At 37.0% G+C, this 19,301-nt stretch overlaps 1 protein-coding gene across 3 annotated transcripts in view; it reads right to left on the bottom strand.

The window, feature by feature from the left end:
* The window catches only part of arhgef12b (Rho guanine nucleotide exchange factor (GEF) 12b), an 83,083-nt gene that overhangs the window by 24,876 nt on the left and 38,906 nt on the right, over positions 1-19,301 (bottom strand). For all 3 annotated transcript variants that reach the window (XM_084414019.1, XM_084414020.1, XM_084414018.1), the window contains 11 exons: positions 9,221-9,319; positions 8,810-8,859; positions 7,424-7,481; positions 7,101-7,294; positions 5,237-5,356; positions 3,404-3,538; positions 3,191-3,316; positions 3,022-3,114; positions 838-948; positions 559-651; positions 430-472 (listed from right to left, as the gene is read on the bottom strand). In XM_084414019.1, the coding sequence (XP_084270145.1) occupies positions 430-472; positions 559-651; positions 838-948; positions 3,022-3,114; positions 3,191-3,316; positions 3,404-3,538; positions 5,237-5,356; positions 7,101-7,294; positions 7,424-7,481; positions 8,810-8,859; positions 9,221-9,319 (1,122 nt within the window). The remainder of the gene's footprint in view (positions 1-429; positions 473-558; positions 652-837; positions 949-3,021; positions 3,115-3,190; positions 3,317-3,403; positions 3,539-5,236; positions 5,357-7,100; positions 7,295-7,423; positions 7,482-8,809; positions 8,860-9,220; positions 9,320-19,301) is intronic.

The following is a 19,301-nucleotide window of genomic DNA, read 5'->3' as shown; positions in this document are numbered from 1 at the left end:
TTAACTAATGAAACCTTATTGTAATGTGTTACCGTTATAATATTGGTCATTTATAGGTTATCAGTCATAACAGGAAAATAATCATTGACTTATCAGTATCATGTAGAACATCAGTTCATCCCTATGATAGAGGAATGTATTGGTAACATCCTAGATTAATTACAGATATCAACATAACATCTGAATAAGCAATGCCCCACTTAGTCAGACAAACCCCATGTTTAATATGATTTATCCAAGTAGGAACTATTACTGGATCAACTTTCTTGTTGGTTCTAAAACATTTCAATGAAACAATGAGATTTTAAGTTGAAGGTCGGGGTTTGCACAACATTTTTATCAGCCAATCATTTCATAACTATCATTTCCATGAATGCTAAAACAAAGTGATTAAACAATGTGTTTAGATTTTTAGAGGTTTGAACTAACCCAGATCAGTGATGATGGATTCAGGTACTGTTACTTTCAAGCTCTGTTTAAAAACAAAATACAGCTTAGTCAGAGATCACATCATCTATGACAAGCTAAAGAATGTGAGCCTGTTGTAAGGTCCCTCACAGCTGTTTTGTCTATGAAGAAGGTATCCATGAGGATTCGTCGTGTCTCTTTGGAGCTGGTCTGTTTGTAAAGTTCAGCATAGAGGTAGCACAGCTGTGAAGTGAGAAGGGAAATGAGAGGCGCTTTAGTGATGTGACTCATCTGATCTGAGACCAAACTATAAGCATGCAAGAGAGATTCATGGAACATGGAAAGTCCTTTATAAACATTTTGTTAGATGCCTGGAAATTCCAGGTTTGTGTGAGAGGGTTTGTTGGTAAGAGGGGTGATCGATCTCACCAAAGGCGCAGGGTCAAACTGAGAGACCACATGATGGATAAAAGCTGCCAGGTGAGCAGGCCGAGATTTCAGGAGGTCTATGCTCTGAAAACAGCTACACTGGCCATTTATCTGGAGACAGAGAGAGAGTTATTTACAGTACAAGGAAAGCACAAATTCTTATATTATTAAACTTTATGATTTAATGGCAAACTTAAATGTGGTATTGTGAATGTAACTGTGTAAAGGTTTTTGCTATTTACCATGAATAAATGCTATTCCAAAGTCTAGTGAGCTTCCTCATTATAAACTGTCTACATAGTCTTATCTTCTAAGGCAACATCTATCCTGAAAGGAAGCCTCATAAACAGCGTTGCCTATATATCCCAAAACAGTTGACTCATATTACTATGAATGGGAGAAACTGCAACGCGCTATATGGTGGAATAAGTTCCACCTTCTAAATAAAAGAGCCAAACATTGTGTCACTGCTTCGGTTCTCATAGAAACTGGTAGTGTCCAGAGACTAGCGCTTAGTACTGCACATGTGCATTGGGTAGACCAACCTGAAATATGATTTTTTTTTTCTAAAGCTACCTGTATTTGAGCATAAAGTAAAATTTTCCAAACAAAACAGAAATGCACGTGATTGGGAATTTTGCGTGAGGTCGAAAGATTTCCCAGTGCAGATTTCACAACAGGTTCAAGTTGGTAACACTGATTCGACACGTTGACCAACAGAAATTAAAGGCTATGTTCACACTATCAGTCCAAACCCAATTATTTGTTTATTTGATTTGTGTGTGGCAATCGTTTGTTTTCCGGAATATCTGCTGCACTGGGTTTTTATGACAATGTTGCGTTGGTATGTCTATGAAAAAAAAAAAAAAAACCGCAACATGGAGGGACTTACAATACAGTTGTTGTCTTAAAACATGAACATGTGTAGCTGTAGCGCTTGACTACTATGTGTGTGGCTTTGTTCCATGCTGCCTTCTCCGTCGGTCTCAAAATTCCAAAAGGTGTGTAGACCAGGATTTCAAACCACATTATGAACTTAGCTTCAAATGGATTTGTAAAAATGTTATTGTCATCTGATGTGATTTTTTTGCCTTTCAGACTTTCTAAATATGATCGGATTCCAATCAGATGATTTGGACAGAACAAGGATTAAGTGACTTATTAGCGGTGATTCATGCATTAGTACACTATTGCCAATAGACAATGGAATAAACATACTGAGTACTGTTTAGTACAGCCTTCATATCAGAAGCTCACCTATGATGCCTAAAAATGCTATGTAGGGGCCCCGATATACTTCAAGCGAAATTGAACTTGAATTGGTGTGACATAATATAGAAAAAAAAAGAAGTTTATTTCGAAAGTTCGATACAGCTTGTCAAAGCAAACTACGGAAAAGTTCACTGCAGCTGGTAAAAACATTCGTACTACAATCGGTCCATAGATAATAAGTAGATGTGCTCTGTGGCTCTTCCTTTTTCATTTCATTCCTTCTATTCAGTCCATCGAGGTCAGATGTGAGTAAAAGCATGAACATATTGGAGAGTTTCTTTATAGTAGAAATTGAAGTTGAAAATCTAATTGAAAGTTTTTTCATGTTTAACTCTTTCCCCACCATTGACGGAATTTTCTGCCAATCAATGTTTTCACTTATACGGTAGGGGGGCGCTATTACTCATCTTCTGAAAGAGTACAGAATCTCTAGATGCAAAAATAAGCGAAACAGAAACAGAAACAAGCGAAAAAAGCTTTGCTTATACATACGGAAGCTGGCGCAATCATCAAACATTCAACACCATATAAATCAAAACTGCATAATGTTACTGAATGAAATATCGACCCAGCAAGAGATATAGGACTGTGAAGCTTTGGGGGTGTTGATGGACTCAATCTACTCGTTCTATGTTTTAATCATCCTTCTTCTCTGAGAAAATCAATAATACCAGAAAAGGCGAGGACAGTGCTCAGCATATATTTACATATTCACCTAAACACCGCTCCCAACAGACTGTTCGCTAACAGTCTAGAGCTGAAAAGGAGTAAAACTTATTTTTACTCCTAAACGAAGAAGAAACAAGAACTACGGCATGACTATATCGGGGCCTTAGTCACTAGTGTTTGGAGGAGAGCCCACAAGTACAAAAATACAAATTGGCACAACCACCAAGCCACAGTCACCCCTACCTGTTCCTGCTCTGTGTCAAAGTCTTCGTCCTCAGCACCAATAATGTGTGCAACCGGACGAGTGGAGGGGCTCCCCATACTCGACTGAGAATCCTAAATGAGAAACGCACAATTTTTGCACAGCTCTAAGAAACTACATATAAAGCCATGAGGTCAAGAGGTCACTCACAAGATCAGGTGTGTCTTCGGCGTCCGGTGAAGGACAGGAGTTGAGGCTGTCTCGGGGTGTGGTCTTTGGGCTGTGGCAGGGGGTCTCTCTTTGGCATGGGCTCTCCGGGACAGGACTAGGAGTGACCTGCATGGAGCAATTGAGAGCAAATGTCAATTACACAGAGGAACCACAGATCTTCATTCAAGTAATGTGTTCGGGAGGTGTACTGACAGGGGTCGTGATATTGTTGGTCCACAATGGCTCCGTTCCAGCAAGAGCATCACCCTGCCAGGAAGGGGGTCGATCCAAATCTCCCCCTCCATCCTCCAGCTCTCCTTCACCTGGCCTTGGAGATATGGAGCCATCCTACAATATACACAAACTCTCATTATGATTGTAACATCATGACGTTTTGTTAGAACGTGAAGTGTAGTTTCCACACCACTAATGGTACTGAATAGCATCAAACAAAATAATGACTGTAACTGAAGCCCTCAGAGGCTAAGGCATTATTTTATTTTATTTTGCCAAGTTTTCATGTAAAAAGTTCATGTATGTGTAACTTTTCTCAGAATAGTTTTACATCCAGATCACAAGAAAAATAAGTAAAACAGAAATACTGAGCAAGAAAACCACTGTATGTTTGTAAACACTGGCATTTCATTTGGTCTCACCAACCTTGCAGAAATCATACACACATATAACATTATACAACAGATTGTTTCAAAGCAGCTTAACAGTGATAACAGGAAAATATTGATTCTATTTTTTAATGGTTTCTATGGCGTTCCGTTACTGATAATTTGCCATTTTTCAGTAATTTTATTATGTATTTTCAATTTCGCTGCGAGACAGCAGTGTGCTTGCAGAGAGAGACTCTTGCTCAATGCTCATGCTCTTCTGATTGGCTGAGATTTGTAATTGAGTTTGCAGCATCTTGTAGCTGTGTCGCATCTGGCGTGGACAGACAAATTGATTATCATTGTAATCTTATCGTGTCTGGTTAATGCATGGTGTAAGACTACATCAGTGTTATTTTAGTATCATTGATGCTATGATTATATTGATATACTAGTTTGTGTTAATAGTTGGAATTACATTTAATTTTAGTTAAAGTTTTAGTAATTTTGTTGGATGGTTTTATCATTATTATTAATTTTAAAATATGATTGTCTGTATAGTTTTTATTGTTTTAGTTTATTTAGTTATTTTAGTACTTCACTTAAATTCACCATGAAACCAAATTTGGCCATTCTTATTTTTTTGTATTAAATATTGCAGTTATAAATGATTTTTCTGTGCATATCATTATTTATTTATTTTTTAATTCATGTGCCCTCATAATCTTTCAAAATAACTTCCCCTCCCTCTTGCAACGACATCTCTTCTCTTTTCTGTTTTAATGTTTTTCGGTGCGAGGTCAGGACAATCTGTCACTCACAATACATCACAGCAATAGCAAACCACAACGATCAAAATCAAAGATTTTTTTTTTAAGAAGCCGTTTCACTGGAATATGAAACACAATAGGGAAACAATAGGGAGCACTTCTGTTTCATGCCGGCTTAAAACTAAACAAAAATGAGAAATGTTGCCTTGGCAACTAGCTGAAATAAAATAGTTTTTTTGTTTTTTTTGTTAATGTTTATTTTATTTCCAAAAAAAATGTTTATGGTTTTGGTTTTAGTTAATGATACATATTCTGGACAACATTAACTAAATGTTCAATTGAAGCTCAACCAGAGATTTTCCATGTGTGCTACTTGTTGTCATGCATTCCACGTGTTTTACTGATGAATCAAATTTCACGTCACTTATTTTTACATTTAGGGGAAAAAAGTGATTGTGTGAATCTCATGAAGAAAAGCCTCGGTCATATTTCACCTCACACGAAAAAAATGTGATTCATAATGTCCAGACACAATCATTTTTAATATTAAATTAACATCTACATATCTTAATAAATTTTTTGTTGAGGTTTTAAAATCAAGAATTTCTCTGAATCAGAGTGTGTGGGTGTGTGTGTGTGTGTGTGTGTGTGTGCGCACGTATATGAGTCTGTACCTGTCCAGTCCCAGTGGGCTTGCTGAGCTGCTCCTGGTGCTGTGGAATGTGCTTCTTGGCGTCCTGGTTTTCCTTCAGTAGTTTAGGTGTAGGGTTCCTGCTGTACTCCTCCGTCATGGCCTGTAATTTATCAAACATCACAGCAGCTCTGATCATTCACACATCTCTTGTTAGAGAGGATGTGAGAATGAAGACAGACTCTGTCACAACATCACGTGGTTGATAAATGTACACTTATGTGTATGAGCTCAATGACAGTCCTACCCACACATGAGTCAGCCTATAATAATAGCTTCAGTTCTGCAAATTAAGACATTACTTTCCCATGGTTCAAAACCAAATGTGTGCTACATAGGTCTACAAATATTAACAGGTTGCAGAGCGGACACTGCGTGTGTTAAGCAACTGTGGCAGCAGCACTGCAAGTAGTCTTAATCAGCTTAAATCACACAATCTTTTATAATAATAAAATACATGTCTTGAAGAAACAAAATAATAGATTAAATAAAAAAATTATAATACACATCTTTTGTAGATTTTAATAGTCCACTCACAATAACCAATGTACACTACCGTTTAAAAGTTTGTGGTTGGTAAGATTTTTGGTAAAACTTTAGACATTCTACTAACTATAAGTAACTTTGCAACTACTTGTCAACTAACTCTCATTAGAGTTTTAGTAGGCTTTGTGCTTAGTATCTGCTAACACTTTAATTTGATGATCCACCAACAGACATTCAACTGACTAAGTAACTTTGCAACTACTTCAAATTAGGCCCTGTCCCAAATGGCACACTTCATGCACTTTCGCGTGTGCGTGTCCGTTAGGTCAGTGAGACCGTAGGGTGTCCCATTTGTCATTTTAGGCCTCAGAAGGGTGCTCGTGAGCGCCCCCTTTGCGGTCGAAATGCGCCCTCAATGCGCACTTTTGCCGAGCCTGCACTGATGCGGACTCCGCATCAGACTTCTTCCCGACAGTCAAAGCGGCATTACGCCACGAAAGTGCGGACTCGTAGGAAGACCACGAGTGCTTAGGGTGCCATTTGGGACAGGGCCTTATTCTACTAACCCGAACCTAACAGTCGACTAACAGTCTACTAATACACACTAATGAGAGTTATATGACATGTAGATGCAAAGATTCTTAATAAGTTAGTATAATGTCTAAAGTGGACCACCAAAATAAAGTGTAACCAGATTTAAAACATTTAAAAAAAGTATCATCTTATGCTCACCAAGATTGCATTTATTTGATCAAAAATACTGTGTTAAATATTATTACAATATTATTTTTATTTATTTTCTAATATATTTTAAAGTGTAATTTATTTCTGTGATGGCAAAGCTGAATTTAAGTGTCACATAACAGAAATAATTCTAATATGCTGATTTGGTGCTCAAGAAACAGAAAACAGATGTGCCATTTAAAAATTTTGTGCAAACAGTTATACAATTTCATTTTTCAGTATTTGATGAATATAAAGTTGAAGTAGAAATATTTTGTAACATTACCAGTGTCAAAAGTGTTTTCTGTCGCTTGTGATCAATTTAAAGTGTTCTTGCTGAAAAAAAGTAAATCTGATACCAAACTTTCAAACTGTAGTGTATCCTTTAAATGGTTATGAGGAAATACTCAATCTAGCAACCCAGAAATTATTTTTGTGTAGAGCCACAGCTCTGTTATCTGTCCGAAACACATGTATGAAAGCATGTGACTGCTGTTGTATTTTTGCTGCTGTGATGCCTCAAACACACAATGAGTTACTGTAGTAAAAGGCTTACAGTTCTATGATAGAAAAAGAACGAGGGCTGATGGAGATCAAGGCTGTTTTTCGGTGATCTGAGGACAAGACTGAGTTCTTACCCATACAGGCAGAGGGGTGGGTTTGCGCTCCGAGGGGCTGGGGGAAGAAGAGGAGCGGTCTGGACCGATGGGCCCCGGGGAGTGAGGGGAAGTGAGCGAGAAGAGAGACCCCTCCTCCACCTCGCCGTCTGAGAGGGGGATCTGAGGCAGGCCTGGCGGTCTCCCCAGCACGGTTAGGGCCACATAGGAGCCCGCTGTAAACAAACACACACACACACAAATAGGTTATCTGTACAGAGAAACCAACAACTGCACAGAATTGTTTACTTTAAATGTGAATAACTTGAGTAAAATGATTAAAGTGAAAGCCACAGGCTACTTACATTTTATTAGCTTTACAACTTCTACATGATTTGAATGTGTAACTAATGTCCCATTGACCTGCATGAAAAAAAAAAAAAAAAAAAACACAAAACTGATTAAATTCATAATGATACTCAACATTAAGAGCAATACTGCCAGTTACTTTGTCTATTTCTGCACCAGCAACAAAAATAGTGCCAAAAATGCTTTTTATTTAGCTTGTTTATGAGTTTTGCACGACCAAACTACATTTCCCATTATTCTCTGTGACAGCATGATAATTATATATATACACACACACAGATAAAGCATAAATTACAAACCAAACATAACATCCTTTAGATACACCAATGCTCCACTAAAGCTTCCTGTCTTTGTTGGGTAGTGGAAATGAGAAGAAATATAAAAAGGCCCAATGTGTCCATTTTATTCTGACAGAACTGATGTTCAAAAGTAAGACTTTTTTAAACAAATAATATTTAAGTCATTATTTAAGTCATTAATGACAGTAAAGTCATTTATAATGTAACGAAAGATTTTAAAAAAAAAATCCTGAAAAATGATTCACAATATAAAAACACAACTGTTTTCATCATGGATAATAATAAGAAGAGTTTCTTGAGCACCGAATCAGCATATTAGAATGATTTCTGAGGGGTAATAATGCTGAAAACTCATCTTTGTCATCACATGAATAAATTACATTTTAAAATATGTTCAAACAGGTATATTAATTTGTAATAGTATTTTACAATAATACTGTTTTTACTATATTTTTGATCAAATAAATGCAGCCTTGGGTGAGCACAAGAGACTACTTCACTTACCGAGCCCAAACTTTTGAACGGTAGCGCACGTCACATCATATTTATGACATGTTAAGATTTCTGAACTCTTAAGTATGACCAGAGAAATATATACATCTACTCTTCTTTGTTCCGCCAGCAGGAGGCAGAACACGGCACCCGAGGCATCCTGCCGACATCAGGTGAGCCCGTCTGGAGAGCTTTTTTGTATCGTAACCTCAGGGCTTAAAGATTTTATAACTGCTTTTATTTTGAGCTTATTTTCTATGCAAAGCACTTTGAATTGCCATAGTGCGAAATATCAATTCCCCTCTATGTAAAGCATTTTGAATAACTGGTTTAATTTTCCTTGCTTTTATTTTGTGATTATTTTTATTCCTTTCTATGTGAAGCACTTTGAATTGCCACAGTGTATGAAATGTGCTATATAAATAAACTTGCCTTTTGCCTTGCCTAAAGTCACAAGCCCAAATAACAGTTTCTGGGGTTGGTCATATGAGGATTCTACACTCATTTTTAACTGAATCTCAAGAAGTTATATTACAATCTACTAATAAATCTGAACTTCATCACAGTGGAGCCCCTGATGGTCATCAGCACCTTTATGATCCGGTCGCCTGTCTGAACACCAGCTCGCATGGCAGCTCCATCTACATGCAAAAGAAGAGAAAGAGAGATCATGCAGTCTGCTGGAATGAAAAATATAAGTTCCTTGATCTGAAACCGTCATTGTGCCATAATATCGCCACATTACAGTGTAAGAATGATCACAAGTAGCTTGAATACACATTTCCACTGCCTCGCTGTAGTTACTGGTAAAAGCAACTATGTATTTAGCACTGTCAGTGTCGTAATTATACCGTACTGTGTAACACAACTGGATAATTATCTAAGGCTGGGTAGTTAAAAGAGACAAGTGTGTGTTTAAGTCACTCGTGAAACTGCTCTGCATGTGCATGCTATGGAGGGCAAAACAAGGACAACGAACAACACTGTTTGTGTCTTTCTTACCCTCTTTTACAAGCTGTACAAACACAGGGTTATCGCCGCTCACTGTCAGCCCAAAGCCATTCTCATCTTTCTGGATGATGACACAACGCTGCACAAGCCCTAAGAGACAAACAGACAGAAAGATAGGGGGATAAAGGAATGGAAAGATATGGAGGGTGCAGGAGAAAGGATGAGGACTTGGTAAGTAGCACTCAAGGAGCTGTATAAAGTAGAGTGTGTTATTCCTGGTCACATACAGTATAGTGGTTGTGTATGTAAAACCAGACCAAACGGTTGAGAGACTGTAGGTGAACGCACCGGAAATGATTTCTTAAAAGGCCTTGAGCATGCCAGATGCACTCAGTCATAAAAGAGCTTTAGAAACGACACAAACAACAAAAACCTGTTTCTTTTCCGGCATGCCAGGGACTTCATAGGAAGTCTATGTGAGAAAATGACTTGTAAACGCAAACATACACTAGGGGAGAGCCAGGACAGTTGAAACACTTTTCAGATAAATGTCGTTTTCTAAGATAAGGTTACAGATAGATTTTTAATTTTTTTGTGATCAACAACTCACATATGTGTTCTCTTAGTATCACGTGTTATTCGGTACAAATATAGAATGATTTAAGTAAAATTTGACTTTGAACGGTAGTTGTGCTTTGTTTCACAGGGATGGGACGGATGAAACATAACAGTTTTAACGGCAACTATTCATCTTATGCTTGTTTTTGTGAACAATACCTGACAAGTAACTTATGTACATCTTGTTACAAACATATTTTGTAATTTATTTTAATTTAAAGGTTCATATTAATCATTTATGTTCAGTCACCCAATAAACAATAGACGATAAGCCTGCATTTTGTAATCTTTCTAATATACTATTTTGACGAAGACAGACAAATCCGTTTACAATTAATTTTCTTACATTTCTTCCTTGAGTCATACGAGTGTTTGCTAGTTGAATAGCCTGTTATTATGAAGAAAACAAGGTCAACCGGAAGACGATAAATGAAATTTATTGAAGATTACAGATTGGACAATTGATGATTATTAAAGAGATAACATGTGTTGCGTAATTGAAAATGAATTTGCATTAAAAGAAACACAAGTCTAGGAACAGTATATGAATCTATGAACAATATAGGCTATGACCAGGTTTAACGGGCAATTTCGCTTGTTTCAACCATCCCGACAGCGCCTCCTGTCATTTAAACTTATTTTGCCCTTAAACTAAAAAACTCTGATAATGCACACTTAAGGGTGTGTTTCAGTACTAATACACCTGCCGTATTATCATTACAATGGCACATGAAACAATAAATACAACTTGTCAGTCAAAAAAAAGTACCGCACTAAAGAATTCACTTACCGCACTCAAAAACAGCTTTGCGGCTTTAACTTTAAAACGGCACGACGTAAAGAAGAAATGTTTTCGCGGGTATGGTAGGCATTGCGTGCTGTACGTGCTAACAAAATTTGACGTACATGACGTTAGTGGTTTTCAAGGGAATCTCAGTGTTTCATCCGTCCCGCGTTTCAATCGTCCCGGCTCTCCCCTACTGTTCAAAAGTTTGGAATCAGTACATTTTTTATTATTATTATTATTAAATGAATTATTTAATTCAGCAATTATGCATTCATTTGATCAAAAGTGACAAGACATTTATATTACTCCCAAAAAAAAAACGCTGTTCAAATAAATGCGGTTCTTCTGTTCTTTCTATTCATCAAAGAATACCCCAAAAAATGGTTTCAAAAAGAAACAGAATAACTGTTTTCAATGTTTCTTGAGCACCAAATCAGCATATTACAATTGCATTTTAAAATCTATTAAAATAGAGTACAGTTTTTTTAAACTGTAATACTATTTCACAATATTACGGTTTCATGTAAATGCAGCCTTTGTGAGCATAAGAGACTTCTGTTAAAAACATTGGCCCTCATTTATCATTCTTGCGTAGAAACGGGCGTATATATTGGCGTAAGATTATGCTTACACTCCTCTCATCGCCTGATTTATGAAGCTGTGCGTACCTCTGAAATCCAGGTGTACGCAATACCTGCCCTTGATAAATGCCGCGGCTGAAAACGATCGTCATTAGAATAACACGCCCCTATATATTCAAGTCTCCGCTCCCCCCACGCCCTCATTTTACGCCATGGACACACGGAAGACGGCAAAGAAGAGAAACTTCTTTGAGAAAGAGAAAGCGAAACCAGGGAAGTGGAAAGAAACAAAATTGATTTCTAGATTTTTATTATTAATGACGTTTATTGTTATTTAGAAGAAGAATGTCGTTATTATTATTTGTATTATTATTATTATTTAAAAGAAGAAGAATGTCATTTTTGTTATTTTGTCAGTCTGAATGATTTTTTTGGTCATTGAAAGCCTTTCATTACTAAACCCAGTCCGTGCACATCTGCCGGACCTAACCCTGGCCTAACCATCGTTTCAAAGAATAGTACAACGGCGAGCGCGTCGAATATAAACGCCTCGTCCGTTTGGGGAGGTGCGCGCGCAGTCTGCGGAGACTCGCGCTGCGGAGCCAGGCGAAAGTATAAACAAGGCTTGAAACGTCAGGTAAAGCGCACAGGCTCGCAACTGAAGGAATACATATGCCTACAAATGAAATGCTTTGGTAAAATCACACAAATTAAACATTGAAGTCCATGTTGCACAAAAAATAAACACTGAAGTTTATAATTACTATGTTGTTGTTGTTTTTTTACAGTGGCTCATAATATATCATATCTTTTAGTTTGTCAGTGCGTTTTGCGGTGTTAGGAATTGTTTTTCTGCGCATTCCCGCACTCAAAACGTGCGTACACCACCTCCTGAGCTGGCGTAGGATTTGAGCGTGCCGTACGCCAACGTCCATATTGATAAATCTCAAAGTCACCGTGGTTTTGGGTGTACGCCAGGTGTACGCTGGAAATTTGGTGTACGCACTTTTGATAAATGAGGGCCACTGTACTGACCCCAAACTTTTGACCAGTATGTGTGAATATGTGGAAAATACGCTCAAGGAGAAATAGGAAAGATTTTAGATATCAAAGTCAAGATGAAAGAGTCTGCAACCCATTTTACTTTTGTATTAAGAAGTATTTCCAAGAGAAACTAAATATTCAACAAGAAAAAAAGTCATTATTTTCAATTAATATTAATAGAATATATCAGAGGGTTTAATTTGTGTCAGAGTAGGAGCAAGTTATTGCATTACGATGAAAGACTACAAAAATTGTGTACAAAATTTTCATTCATATCAGAAAGGTGTATTAATAAAGTAAATGGGGTCAATTTTGATTTCAAACTGGCATAACCTTACAATACTATGAAAATTATATACTGTATTATATACTTTTTGTACAGATCATAAATTAAGACCCAATGAAGTGCAAAAAATGCTTTATAATAATGAGATAAAAACTATAAGCACTTACAAATAAATAATTATGAAATAAATCATAATACAGCAAGAAAGAGTTGTGAACATACAAAACACTTGTGCACCAACTACACAAATTAAGATTTATTCAGCCCAGATAATTATTTATTTTTTGTTTAAATTTGAATATTTCAGTGTGTAAGCATACTGTTATTCCGGATCTGCCAATGCAAATGTATAGTAGCCTACAGAAACTACAGAATGTTTTATGCCTTAGCGGACTGGTGTGTTTTAACAGTTTTTACATGGCCGCTGCTTTTGTGAAGAGTGGAAGTGTAAAAAAACAAAAAAACACGTCAGATAACAAGTATCTCACCAGACTGGATCAGCCTGCAATGTGTTTACATGAAGTGTTTGGTGCAGCTCATAAGCCATTCATGTGTGATGGCTACAAAGCGGATTTCTCCATTTGTGCTGCTAACACAAAAACACACATGCACTCGCAAACACTCGGGCTGAGTGTAGCCATTATATTGGACTTGATATACCTATGCACTCCAAATTTGTGACAACCACACTCAATAAAACAGGACTAGACGACCCGCCTTTGGAATTGTATTGCTTTATGGATGTGGCATCTGTCCTAGATGCGTCTTTAAATCCACTTGGAAGTTGTTAGAAAGATTACTCCTCGTTCTCATGCATTATTATTCATATCTTTTGTTTTATTGGTTGTATTATATGTGCAATTTTTGTTCATTTTGTACATTAAATTTAAATATAAATTTTGTCTTAACACAAAAACATATTTCTAAAAATGTTGTGTACATGTAATCTGAGTTGGTTATACAATTTTTATCCTAAATTTTGAGAAAAAGTAAACTGATGCATGAAAACATTCGCACAGGTTTAATGCGCAAAAATAGGCATGAATGCGTGGTTAGTGGACGAGACCCCCATGTGAGAAAACTAGTAAGTAGATTGTCAAAATACTGTATGAAAATGATGTGCTTATTTTAAATTAAATTCTTAATGAACAACTTGAGCTGGGTGCACTTGGTCAACTAACCACAAAGAATTGGCTAAATAAAATGTTTCAAGCATCTGCTCATTCATTCTGTTCACTTAGATCAAGCAGATGGCTATGAAGTAAGATTAAAAGAAAACTAAAGGCATGAACTCACTATATAATAGATAAATAAAACGGCCAACGTGTAACAGAGAAAGACTGTTGCAAAAAGGCTAAGGTGTTTGAGGAAAAGGCACAGCACGTTACCTCGATAATGCAAAAGGACCAAGATTGTTGACGATTAAACAGGTCTTTGAGTAAATCCAAATCCACCAATTTATAGCCCGACACCAAGACATGCTAAAGGATTGTTGCAGGTTGAGTCTGATAGTCCGGCGGGCACAAAAGGGAAAGAATGAGGCTCTCACACACACACACACACACACACACACACCACAGCAAAACTCCAGAGCAGCGGCAGTGACCCAGTGACTCTTACCGCAAGACTCTGGCCTTCCGTCGGCTACTACACTCTGAACAGGCAGTTCTGACAGCAGAAAACATGCGGCACACACACACACACACACACACACACAAACAGCAGAAAACAGCAAGAGAAATAATACGATTATGCAACAAAAATCTCATTAAAAGAAGAAAAAGTAACTGATATATAAGTTTTGTATGGAGGAAATTTGTGGAGTTCAGCCAAATTTATCACATTTGAGTTTTTAAACTACATATAAGGGGGAAAAGGGTATAAAAAATTTTTTTATAAAAAGAGCAAATTTTTAAAATACAATTTGAATAATAAATTATTAAATAATAATACAAGAATACATCAAAATTTTTCTTATTCCAAGTATCGCTTCAGTTTTTAAAACAAGTCACACTTTTACCAGATTTGAGACAGTTTATCCCAAAAATTATATTTCAGATAAATGCTGTTCCTTTGAAATTCATTCATCAAATATTCCTGAGAAAAAAAAAATGGTCACAACTGCTTTCAACATTAACAACATATATTCCTTATTTAGCATATTAGAAAGGCTTCTGAAGAAGCCCCGAACTTCTGAAGGGTAGTGTATAAATTGTATTGATTTATACATTTTGTATTCATTTGTATTAACACAATCCATATTTCCATCAGGACATTTTGAGTCGGTTATAAATTTATGGATACACTTTATTTTAAGGTGTCTTTGTTGCAGTGTACCTTCACCGATTTTTAACCCGCTTTGTATGGTTACAATGTCGTAGTTTGTTTACTCGTTCTCCAAGTTACGTGGACTGAGAAATTCACATTTATTTTGACAGCTCCAGGGCTTTTGTGAAAACTACAGATTATACTTCCACATTTTTGTATCCCCGTCAACGGACAGTCGGATCGACAGAGGGTTATTAGTAGGGCTGGGCGATTTAAATCGTGAGATTGTTATGCGCATCTCGTCAGTAAAGCCGGTTCCTTGATTAGTAGTAAATCACCATCACCTGCTACTAATCAAGGAACCGGCTTTACTGACGGGATGCGCATAACAATCTCACGATTTAAATCGCCCAGCCCTAGTTATTAGCGTAAAATATTATTGTAAGGGGTAGGTTTATCACTGAAAACAGTATCGTACTGTGTTTACTCTTTAAACTGAATCATGGTAAAAACGGAACACCATGGCAATAGCTTTCTTACTTATACAGGACGATGTTTTGCTTAGGGTGGTTGTCCGGAACTTTTTCATTTGGAAAATCTCTAAATATTTACGATTCTTTGAAGTTTGCAGCCTTTAGCAACCGAATACAATGTGCTAGATCCTTCACTGGAGACTGAAAGTATCTCACTCCCTCTAAACGTTTACTCTTCGGATTCTTGCACCCCGGAAGGATAAAAGTCAGCACCATTATGACAATGTTTGCTAAGAAGTATTTCCTACTAAAGCAAGGCAGTATTTGAGGTAGTAAGCGCATCCATAGCAGACTGGTGAGAGTGGCCTTGGACAACAACAAGCCCAGTACATTATGGGTGTTGAAGTTTTCCTACCTATTTGGCAAATGGGAAGACAACAGCTTTTTCTCTCGGTTTTCTCTATCAGGTATCACCGATTTAAACCAAAAAAAAAAAAAAATAATAATAATAATAATAATAATAATAATTCGCCTTTCTACTGTATAGGCAGCCGAGTTTTATTGAAAGCTCATTTTGCCAGTGGTGAAGTATCCCTTTAAATAGTGAGTAATATTATAATATATTAACATAATTAATTAATATGTTAAAATAATAACACTAATTTACTGTAGGGTTAAGAATAGGGTTTGGTTTAGGGTTAGTTAATTATGCATAATTTACTATTATTACTACAGTTAGAACATGTATAACAAGAACACAAAGTGTTACATACATTTTAACCTAAATTTAGAAGAAGAAAAAAACCAATGTAAACTTATTGAAGGTTTAATGCACAAAAATAAAGGTGTAGGTTAAATAATGGTTGTCAAACAGTCAGTTTATCCATGACCAACAGACAATGCTTCCCTTTCCTCCCAAATCATTTATAAAACGATGACTCAAACCCCATCTCAGACACACCCTGTATATCCTCCTTGATGACTCAGCTAGATCCCTTACTAAAATAAACTGTCATCATGAAATGAGATTTCCCTCTCCGATGGCCGCACAGCTGTGCGTCTCTGCAGCAGGAAGAGCGAGAGGGATTACAGGCCTGTGACAACATCCGGAACTTGTGATGAGATGGGCCTCCTGCATAATGGCATAACCAGGCTGCTAAAACGATATCAAGTCCAAAGCTCTGGGAATGAAAGAGTTAAACTTCCATGCTGCATGGCAACATGGGCTCTGATGTGCTTGATTTGATCACTTCAGTCATGTCTAGTTAATCCCAAGAAAGATTATAAATGAGTCAGGACTTCAAATCCAGGTTTGAAACACAGATGTGTGAGGAGTAGAGAAAAGTATACAAAGAGCAAATTTTCAATGGTTAAAGAAATTATACATTCCCACGGATCTCTTCCAATCGAGTGTGAACATGCGCATTTTGCATTTGTCCAATAAGCCATTTTTTTTATTCCTCACTTTTGGTTCACGTGTCTGGAACCATCATTTGATATTGATGTATGCCGAGTAAAAGTAACATTAACTCCATGAGGGTAAACTGAGTGAAAAGAAGTAGTGAAATGACAACCAACTGTTGACAAAATGAGAATGTTTAAAATAGTTCAGTCAAAAATGAAAAGTGTCTCTCATTTGCACTTAAACATTTAAATTTCACATATTTCTGATTTCAAACCTGCAATAGATTTGAAAGGTTTGTGGATCTGTGGTGAAGGAGAAGATTTTTTGTGAATTTAAATGTTAGTCCCTTCACAAAGCTATCGTATGAGAGCAGGCAAGTCTTGTAGACTTTATTTTTAGGCTTGACATACTCAGTTCTCATTCATTTTCAATGTATGGAAAAGTGCTGTGTAAACATTTGGCCGTTTGTGACCACCACAGTCAAAATAAAACTACACTGCAACCTCACCACACACATAGTTTGAGAAAAGTGTCAATTATATAATGAAAGTAAAAATGTCAGTTTTCAAGAAGGCTATTTGTTAAAAATGTCATGTTGGCCAAAACTGACACAACTGGGTCGAGTTCCATATGCACTTAAAATGTTAGAAATTTTAGCAAATATTTAACGTTACCTTTTATATGTTTCCAGTGTAATTCAGAGTTGAAAAGTTTGGGGTCGGTAAGAATTTGTAATGTTTTTGAAAGTCCCTCATGATGGCTATATTCATTTGATATAGTAAAAACAGTAATATTGTGAAACTTTTTTTTCTATTTAAAATAGCTTTTTTCTATTTTAACACGTTTTCAAATGTTATTTACTCCTGTGATGGAAAACGTTGCATTTTCAGCAGCCAATAGGGGCCATTCACACAAAGCGCGTTTGTGTGGTTAAAAAAAAAAACAGGTCAGAGAAGCGGGAAAAAAACGTCTAGCGCTTTTACATCGAAAAACAATGGAAAAGTAGTGCAGTGGAATAGAAAAACCCCTTACTCCAGTTTTCAGTGTCACATGATCCTTCAGAAATCTTTCTAATATCAGGGCTCCAGGTTGACATTTGAGAGCAGTGGCACCGGTGACACAAAGTTTTACATATAGTGGCACCAGCACCTGATTTCCTAGTCACTGTGTTCATATCAGCGGCAGCATCAGTGTTGTGTGTCTACCCTCAACCTGCCCATAGCACTGTAATTTTAATCCTATTTAATAATTTTCTCTCTTGGAAATCCACATTTGACAGTAGCTTGAGTTGAGATGTGGATATAAATGTATTTTTATAAAATAAAATAAAACACATAACTGTTAACACTTTCTTATATTTCTTACATTTTTACACAGTAAACTTTAAATATTCTGACTGTTTGAGTTAAGACTCTACTCCTATTAAAATTGGCAATTGGTCTGTGGTATTTGTTATGAAAACCGGTAGCCAAAATGCAATTTGTAAATACGAATGCACAAAAACTATAAAATACTGTAATTATGTTCTACTACTCCTTAAACTACCTTAAATACTTGTCTGCATTCTATATGAATATCCCACCTTTCTGCCACAACACCACGGTTATAGTTAGTGTACAATAAATCCAATTTGTGGATCGAAAAGCCTTCTAACTGGATCGCTGTGGCACAATATTTATCCTGTTTTTAGCAGCAGTTTTGTTGAGAAAGTCAGTGCTGTTTTATCAAACTATTTGAAAATCACGAGACATTTGTGCTTCGTATCGGAAAACTCGCTGTCTTTTGGGCCGAGCTGATCAATGGTCCGCGTGGCGCAGTTCAAATGAGTAATGCTGTTCGTTCTGCTTTTGGTGCATTTGTCATCGAATGTTATGAGCAACAGAACAGCAGCGCTTACTAGTTAGGCAAATTGGTAGTGCCATCAGTGTGACCTCTAACAAAATTCAGTCGCATCAACAGTAAAAAAGTTCGCAAAATACGAGCATTTAGACGCAGTCTAGAGCCCTGGGGCCTCATTTATAAAACTTTGCGTAAGATTTGCGTCAGAAGTGGCGTACGGATGAAACATAGGACGTGCGTACGCACAGAAATATTCGGATTTATAAAACCGTGCGCACGCACATCCTACACAGTTTTCCCTTAATAAATCACAATCGATTCTGAATGTAGCGCAGCTTTTGCGGCTTCATGTCACGCCCATAGTTGCCCATAAATAGTCCGTGAAACGCCCACAAGTTAATATTCATCGATTGCGAAATCATGGCAAACACAGAGAGGAAAACCAAGAAACGTAACTTCACTTAATGTGAAGTAGAAATGATCCTTGGCGAGGTGGAAAAGAGGAGTAAAATGTTGTTTGGAGGGCACAGTGTGGCCATTACTAATGCCAAAAAGGCACTTGAGTGGCAAAAGGTTGCAGACGCCTTTAATGCTGCAGCCTCACAACCTCGGACCGTGGCCGAAATAAAAAAGAAATGGTCGGACATCAAAGTCTTCTTGCTGTCTGAAGATGCGTTCACTTCGAATCCTTCCATTTGCCACATCTTCTAAGAGCGCAAAATCAGCCATTGTGCGTCATTACGCATTGTGATGGCATCATGGCATTTTATTACCATCCATTTGATTGCATCTGACAAGCTACAGATGTGTTATGAGGATGAATTGCATAAC

This window comes from Rutilus rutilus (genome assembly GCF_951802725.1).
Source record: "Rutilus rutilus genome assembly, chromosome: 7".
Taxonomy (NCBI): Eukaryota; Metazoa; Chordata; class Actinopteri; order Cypriniformes; family Leuciscidae; genus Rutilus; species Rutilus rutilus.
Note: the sequence above shows the minus strand (reverse complement) of the source record. Positions and strands in the feature narration are given on the sequence as shown.